The sequence below is a fragment of the Centruroides vittatus genome, unplaced genomic scaffold, assembly GCF_030686945.1.
Source record: "Centruroides vittatus isolate TY-2023 unplaced genomic scaffold, ASM3068694v2 contig_879, whole genome shotgun sequence".
NCBI classification, from domain to species: Eukaryota; Metazoa; Arthropoda; class Arachnida; order Scorpiones; family Buthidae; genus Centruroides; species Centruroides vittatus.
In genome coordinates, this window is record NW_027122571.1 from 883690 (window position 1) to 892862 (window position 9173).

At 33.6% G+C, this 9173-nt stretch overlaps 1 protein-coding gene across 2 annotated transcripts in view; it reads left to right on the forward strand.

The window, feature by feature from the left end:
• ctrip (E3 ubiquitin-protein ligase ctrip) overlaps positions 1-6095 on the forward strand; it is a 181710-nt gene extending 175615 nt beyond the window's left edge. For both annotated transcript variants that reach the window (XM_067279913.1, XM_067279914.1), the window contains exons 38-41: positions 2476-2640; positions 4771-4884; positions 4956-5154; positions 5254-6095. In XM_067279913.1, the coding sequence (XP_067136014.1) occupies positions 2476-2640; positions 4771-4884; positions 4956-5154; positions 5254-5450 (675 nt within the window). In that variant the 3' untranslated portion in view covers positions 5451-6095. The remainder of the gene's footprint in view (positions 1-2475; positions 2641-4770; positions 4885-4955; positions 5155-5253) is intronic.
• The last annotated feature ends 3078 nt before the right edge of the window (positions 6096-9173 follow it).

Below are 9173 nucleotides of genomic sequence, written 5' to 3' on the forward strand. Positions count from 1 at the left end.
CTATTGAAAAGTTTCACTTTTATCTTCATGATATCTATTTCACCATACACACTGATCATCAGGCTTTACAGTGGCTGAAAGGTATAAAAAACCCATCTGGAAGGTTATTTAGATGGTCTTTGAAACTAAGCATGTATCAGTATGACATTAAACATCAGAAGGGAAGCCAGAATGTAGAAGCTGATTATTTATCCAGAGCCCCCGTGAGCCATTTTGTTACCACTGAGGAAGTCCTTTCCAACCAGGATACCTCATTACTCACCTCACCCAAATTCTTCCGAGATCGTGAAGATGTAATCTGTATCAGAAAGAAGGGATTTACAAAGAAAGTCATACCTCCATCGCTTCAATACAAGGTGCTATCCAGGGCACATGCACACTATGGTCACCCAGATATAACACAGATGCTGAAACTAATTAGTCCACGTTACTATTGGCCGAATGTCATCAACGATGTTGTAGAGTTTGTTAAACATTGTGATGCTTGTCAGAAAGCAAAAACATACAACCATAAAAGGTTTGGCTTGTTAGGTGATTTACCTTCATCAAAAGCTCCATTTGACATGTTATCTATGGACACTGTCTCTGGAATGCAAAGATACGGATCTACTAAAGGCTACCTTCATGTTGCCATCGATCACTTTTCTAGGTTTGCTTGGTCTTTTCCATCCAAATCTACTTCTATAAACGCCTACATAGATTGTCTAGGCAAAATATTACAGACAGGCAGCCCAAAACGTCTACTAACAGATAGAGCACCTTCATTTACCTCCTCTAGATTCAGAAGATATTTAGAAAAGAATGGAATCAAATAACATCTAACAAGTACTCAGCGACCTCAGCACAACGGGATAGTTGAGAGACTAAACGCCACACTTGTCTCTAGACTAAGAATAAAATATTCAGAGAATCCAAAACGATTCTGGACTCAAATGTTACATGACGTTGTGAAAGAATACAATCAAACGCCTCATACTATAACAGGATTCCCTCCAATGTTTTTAATGTACAGAGAAATTCCCGATTCACCTGACAACTTGAATTATCCCTCTCTCAGCGAAGCACGTAAGATTGTCACCGAAAGAACTGAAATAGCTCATGAAAGAAACAGAGATAAATATAATAGTCAACACCAAACTCCAAACTTCAAAGTAGGAGACCAAATACTACTACAAACCTTTTTCCATCCCGACCAAGGAAAACTTGCTCCAAAGTATCATGGACCTTTCACCATATTAAAGATAGTATCTCCTTGTAACGTAGAAATAGACAGACCTGTCCAATCATTAAATAAATTAACTGATATTGTAAATGTAGATAAAATTATACCGTATTATAATCCAACCAACTTTAGAGTTCAAGCCGATAAATTGTATAACACCCAGCCCAACCTCCCTGAGGCTCCATGATGTCGCCTTTTCAGGAGGGGGGCATTTAACATATTTTAAGTTTTGTATATATTTTTGTATATTTTTCTGTAATTTACTTTGTTAATCTCGTCCCTTTTGGAATGAGGTTAACAACACCAATAAAGAATAAAGGAGAGTTCAAGTGAGGACCTGAAAGTGAACGGATGTGTTTTTATGGTCTCCAATTTTCTTTTGTCTTGCTCACCCTACACTCGACCCCACGACTACGACTGCAAAATAATACAACATATACACACCACACACACACAATAATATGGTTTGAAATCAATATAGTGAGTTAAGTCTTCCCATGGCCTAAAAAACTTCTGATGGGCACAATTGAAAGTCAAGTTGATTATTATAATCTCATATCCTGTCAGATGAGTACATCCACCAATGGCCAAATGGTTGAAACCACTAAACACCTACTCAAAAACTTTTAAATAGTGCAGCCAACAAATTGTTGCAATGGATGAAATGCATGTTCATGCAAATGAGCCTGAGCTGAAGAAATGGTCCACTTCTTTGTCACAGTCATCTTTACAATATCACTGCCACTAGGTTGTGGGGTTTACAAGTTTCTATTATATATGAAATTGTTATATAGTAAGGATTTCAAAAAATGTTTCATTATTCACAAACATTTTGTAGTTTTTGAGTAATAAATAGTTGTCACCATTTATTACTTAGTTCTCATATGTATATAAAAAAATTAGTGTTTGTTATGAAATCATCTCAGTTGAATTAAATATTCCAGAAATATAAAATTACATTTTATGGCAGTTAAGTTAGATAATATTTTAGTTAATAGGTCAGCATTTTCTACAACAGTATTGAATGCAATAAATCCACAAGAAACAGATTTTTGATAAATGGCAATTATTGATTATTATTATTATAAGATATGGAATTTACTTGTGACAACTAAAGGTAGAATCTCATATGAATTTGTCTTTAAGGATTATAATCTAAAAATTTTGTAGTTTAATCATATTAGTTGTTAAAAAATAAATAATAGCAATTTTAATTCATTGAATTGTCACTAAATGATAAAAAAAATTTTCAGACACCTTCCAGTTTGAAAACTGCCTTAGAAACATTAACTTTAGATGGTTGCCCCATAGAAGATTTAAATTTGGATTTCACACTGCCAGGTTATTCTCATATTGAATTGAGAAAAGGAGGGAAGGATATGGCAGTTACTATTCATAATTTAGAAGAATATCTGAAAGTAAGTTATTCTCTTTGATATTATTTATATTCACTAATAAACAGTCAAACCTGTTTTTATGCGGGGGATAGGGACCGCATTAAAAAAACGCATTAAAAAAAATCTCACGAAACTTCACAAATAGCTGTAAATAATAGTTTTCGCAACACAATTAAAAAAATAATTTTTTTATGCGGTCAACAGGGACCGCATAAAAAAAGTCTCACACAGAAAATAACTCAAAACCGTACGAAATAGAATTTATTGACAACAGATGTCAGCACTTGACTGCATCGTCTGGTCTATCGTCTGTTTTACATATTTTTGTCCAGGTGGTGTTTTGTTGACTTAAAAAGTAAATTATTTCATTTTTCGCATATTCATGCAATAATATTACTATAATAAGTGCATTTATGCTATAATAAGTTTATTTAGCTATAATAAGTCAACGTGAGACATGACGAATCGCACGAGACTAGTCGCCAACTATACCGCATAAATTAAAAATTCGCATTAAAAAATCGCACATAAAAAGAGCGCATAAAAACAGGTTTGACTGTATTTATAAGTGAATAAAAAGTTTTTAATGATGCATGCTCTTTCTGAGTTATAACAAATCAGTAATTCAATCTTTTACATGTATGAATATTTTTCAGAAAGTCTGTTTTCATATAAATTATTTAATTATGTTTGAAACTTCATTCACAAAAGATAATGTAGTTATACTGAGATTTAGATAATTATATTAGTTGAAATATTTTTATACTTTAATATAAACTAAGAAAGACATTTGCACCTTTTTTTACTCATGATACATACATTTATTCTATTGTTTGAATCAATATAGCCAATCAGTTGTAGCCAATGCTAAAACTTTGCATTTTATTTCACAAAACAAAAATAAATAAAAATACAAAGATCATAACTGAATTTTCCTTTTCATGCACTGTACCACCTTACATTCATCTAGAACAGCTTAGACTAAGTTGATTGAAACAAAGCATTAGAAACATTCAGTGCCGTTAACAGCTATGTAACAGTTGTGGAACAATGTTTATAATTGTCTTGATTTTTCAATAATAGATTTTTTTTTTCAAGTTTTCATTTGTTCTGACATTTAAAATGATTATCAAAAGCAATCTTTATCTTAGACATAATTAAATTATACATAATGTAATCCAGTGGTAATACTAACTGTTATGTAGCTGTTGAGTGCACCCATATTTACCATGTTACTTTTTAAAGAATTTAGTTTTTCACTGGTTTTCAGTCTCGCCCTTCCAAGAGACTGCTGCTTGTTTCCACTTCTACTGAGAGACCCATGTCTCCTCTCCTGTCACTGATCCAAAAATATCTGAGATGGAACCATTCCTTTCTGCTTGTTCTGATGTAAGCATTTCCAAAACCATAATGCACAAATCTTTTGGTAGTGAGGTGTTTCTTGTCTCTATCTGTCCTTTAAATTTATCCATAGTTCACTATGGATGTGTTTATGCTGTTTTCTCAATTGTGCACATCATCAAGGTTCCTTGAATATAGTTCATCATATTTGTTCTTCCTTCCTTGAATAGTCTTTACTATCACTTGAGTCTACTTCTCTTGTTCATAATTTTTTTTCATACTTCTCAATAAGCTGATGATAAATTTCAGTAGGTCCAATGTATTTTTTTATTTCAAAAATGTATCACTAAGTTCTCACGATCAACAGAATTGGTACTTGACGTGCTTCTCTATAAATAGCTGAAAAATAATTGTTCCTGGAATACAAATTTCTAGAAATGTCATAAACAATCAATAGAATTTTTAAAAATTCACTGGTATAGAAGTAGCCCTCAAACAAAAGAATAAGTGTGGGTCTTCATAATTTGTCTTTTCACACACCAGCTATGTAAAAACAAATTATGAAGATGCACTTCTATTTATTTTTTATGTTTATTCTTTTATAATGAATTTTTAATTGTATATTTGTCCTGGATATTGTCAGTCTAAAGAATGATTGGAACAATTAAGATCACTAGCACAGATGTGTGTAAACAGTTCTAATGTTACAAGGGATGTTTTTAATGATAAACTTAAAGAATGTATAATGCATATAGTAAAACATATTAATGTGCATGAGTGCAATATAGACTTTATTACTTTTATCCCTAGCTGGTTTGTCACTGGACATTAATTGAGGGAGTAAGAAGGCAAATGGAAGCATTTAGAGAAGGATTTGAATCAGTCTTCCCTTTAACACATTTGCAGATATTTTATCCAGAAGAGGTAGTGTATTTTTGTACATTCCTTTGTGACTTAATTCAGTTTGTTTTTAAAAATTAATGTTTACTTTTCAGCTTGAATACTTATTTTGTGGTAATGGCCACAGTCAGTGGGATATGAAAAATCTGATGGAATGCTGTCGACCAGATCACGGTTACAATCACGACAGTCGTGCCATTAAATTTTTATTTGAAATTCTTAGCAACTACAATAAAATGGAACAACGGCATTTTTTACAATTCGTAACGGGTTCTCCAAGACTACCCGTTGGAGGTATACCTTTATACATCATTCGTATAAAACTTTAGAAATTGCATTATTTAATATATCAAAAAATTCTTTAAATATTTAAAATGTTTTGTATACTTTCAGGATTAAAAAGTCTCTCCCCTCCTCTGACTATTGTGCGCAAAACTCTGGACTGTAATGAAAGCCCAGATGAATATCTACCTTCTGTGATGACATGTGTTAACTATTTGAAACTCCCAGATTATTCTAGCGTTGATATTATGCAGAATAAACTAAAAGTAGCTGTCAATGAAGGACAGCATTCTTTCCATTTATCTTGAAGTGCCAGCTTTTGTGTAATAAATAAAATTCTTTGACTCATGGAGAGACAGACATGTATAATAATTAAATAATTTCCAGACAATGTTTTGACAAGTTCATTTATACAATTGGAGTTCAAGAGAAGACATCACCGTCCTACCTACCTCAAACCCAGAAGGGATAACTTAGTGCCGTTTACCACTTTATTGGAATCCCCGACTGGTCAGGCGGAAACTGGTTTATATTCCTCAAATACGAATGGTAATAGCCAGTTAACAAGACGAGCATTTCGGCGCATTTGTTGGAGGAATTGTATCTTGACTACGATGTAACATTTAGTAAATTTACATTATCCATATTTCACAAAAAGGAAGCAAAGTTTAAAAGATGGCATTATTTGATAAGAGCCACGTGTTGCATATTTGATGAACTTTGACTACCTTTTGTGTTTTATTGTAAATAGTTATTCCTTCAACATATGGCCTTGGATTCTGGTGCCTGGAGTATGACTGCATTACAATCAGATTTTGGTTCACTAGAATGGATAAATGTTTTAGATAAATTGTGGCCTAAACATGTACAGTATGGATGTAAACACACACTCCACCCATGTAATAACAAAATCTTCTGTACAAGTTTTGGAAATAAAGGCAGATGTGCTTATATTTTCATGGTTTATAGATAATATCCACACAAGTATGTGTGTACAGAGTTGCCCATTACAATTTTTGGTTTTTGGGCTACAATTTTCAAATTGTAGACCTATAAATTCCCACTGTTGTCTGTTCATCTGTCTTTCCTTAATCTCTGACGGAGTTAGACGAAAGACGAGACCAGATATGGATTTGAGGAGGAGGCCCCAATTAATTATATATACGAACTTCTGATGCGGACCGGAAGTCATGTTACAATTCAAAAATTTTCCCCCCAAAGGTGATAGATGTCTGGCTCTATTGTTGAAGGAAAGTGTGATGTACTGTACAGAGACAAGCCACTACTAATTTGAGGTGGAGAGTATGTTATTTATTTAATTTAAAATACAAGTAAAACGGCAAAGTCGTATTTGGGACAAGACTATGTCTCAGAGACTCGCTGCTAAGCGGGATCACTTCGACGCTCACGGCGGGTCTCATTCTCCAATCTTCTTTGGTATTGCTGGTTTTGAGCGCGATCGTTGAAACTTCGCCGGCCACGACCACGAGGTCGTCCACGATGCATTTTCGGTGAAATTAACCTATCCAATTTCGAAATTTTTCTCCGTTGCATGTCACTCCGGGTTGAATTTTTGCCGATGCTTAACGAAAATTTCCCGTTTTTGAAAAAATAATCGTGACTATTGTGTATTATCCGAAATTATTTTATTTTTTTTCACAAACAATATATATTATAATTTGTATTCTTTTTACATTTATTATTTCGGAAGTTAGTTGTAATATAAAATTATAACGACTGGCGCCATCTACTTTGAAAAACGTTCCGATGCTGAAACGAGATATCTCGGGTCAACTGGTCAAGGTCAGCACGTGGCGACCAGAGATATGTTGAGAATAACACGGGACAGGTAAATGGGTTTTTTCAAAGATTCATTTGTCAAAATTTGATTTCGCAACGTTCGCATTTTCAACTTCCCAATGACAAGACTATTTCGCCATTTTGAATTTTATTTTGACTGTTCTCAGTCCCGAGTACCTACAAGTGTGTTTTTTTTTTATGCGCGCGTGATTTTGGCACTTAATACTCCGTGCCAAATTGCAACTCCCGACATCTACTACTACATTCTTCTAAGCTGGTAAGCCAGCAGGCAGTACGATTTTATAAACAAGACATGGTCTTGTCAAAAAAATGACTGCCACAATGCCAGGCTGCAATTTTTAACGTCACAATAATTAATTACATAGTGAAACAAGCAATTTGAAATTTTAGTGCCAAATTAAGTAATTGAAGTAAAAAATGATTATCATGTCAAGATAGCAATTAAGAACAGACAACAGTACAGATATACCTCGGGTTACGTGGTTTGTCAAAAAAAAAGAAACTTGATATTTATTTTTCCGTATAAGTCATTTTATTCGATTTTACGTCTGTCCGTCACAAATATTGAAGTCGTAATATCACTAGGAAAGCGTTAAAAGTATATAAAATCATTTTAAAATACTCGGAATCAGCTGTTGATGTTGACGATCCACAGCCATCTACGTCCGCGATGTAAATAAAATTGAATGTAAATATTGGTAAATTTAACAAATTAGTTTTCTACTATCGCAAAATAATTTTAATAACTATAAAATAAAATGATTTTCAAGGTTAAATAACAATGTCTTAGAGCAAACCACATTCTTAAATAAAGAGTCCGCGATGTACTGTACTGTACATGTATTCATAAACTTAGTTTTTAATATAGTACAGAAAATAAAAATTTATTTGTTGTAAGCTTAAAATAGATTCTTATTAACCATATATTATAAAAAATGCATTTATCAATAAAATACAGAACTGGGAATGGTTATTTGTAGTCTAGCCTCGTGGCAAGTAAATTCGACTTACGTCAGTAATTGGTTCCAGGAGAGTCGACTTAAGGTGAGGTATACCTGTATCCATATTTGCCAGTGCATGTAACTTCATATAATTTTGAGATTATTAAACTAAGTTAATAATCAATGTACTACATGGTGCCCTCATTTTGTGTGTGTGTTATCTGCAGATACGGGTATTGCAGTATTTCTGTTATGGAAGTATTTATTAATATACAGTATATAAAAATTTTTCTATTGCAATAATAATGGAAGTCTATGTACAACACAAAAGGTCATAGATTAGCAAAATTTAAGTTCATATAGTAAAACCTCATTAAGACTGGATACTTTTTTTTTACTTAAATTGGATTTTGGTAATGTCCATTCTTTTTATACGTGAGTTAGTTTCAAGTTTGAGTTTAATACATTATCTGATTTTCTCAAATTTTTCTGTGGATGTAAATTTCCCTTTATCAAGCTGTTTCTCGCAAATCTGTTCACAGAATGACTACAAAATTGTTTAGTTTATGATGCCTTTGAGTGTTGTTGAGACGCCGCCTCGTGTCCCAATCAGAATGCCGGTAACATTGTATCCGTAAAAGGTTGTCGAAGTGAGGTAACAGTAGTATTGTGTTCAGCATGGAGTCATAATGTTTAAACATTTATCTTATTGATATGTTCTGTGTGAATTCAGATCGTTAAGAGAGAATGAAGATTGAGAACCTATCAAAGGGTGGAGGGTACAGGTAAAGGAAAGGCCTATACAGTGTTTAGCTAGGGGAAGTGGGAAGTAAGAGAGATGGATGGATGATAGTAAAAAAGGAAATATAGGCTTCCTCATGTTCACAATACATTGATTATTGGCATCGGCATCCTTTCTAAGCATACTAAGTTTTCGGGTTTACGTTTGTAATAGCTAGGTAGAGGCCAAGGTCCTAGAATATATTCTAGGACCTTGGATAGAGGCTACTTCCCATAAGTCCACTCTTGGCGGATCGACTACGTTGCCATAACCAAATATACCACACGAAATCAAAAAATTCGGAAGTTAAATTAAGACAAAAAACTCGCAAACTAAAAAAGAGTAATCAAATGTGTAAAGAACTAATAGCGAGGTTGCGGCCAAAGTTTTCAACGCGAAAACGTGTACGTCGGACGTTCAGCGCCGCTTTCCTGTAAGCCTAGAAGTTTTCACTAACGTTCCAAACGCCATTGTCAAACTTCTAGGCT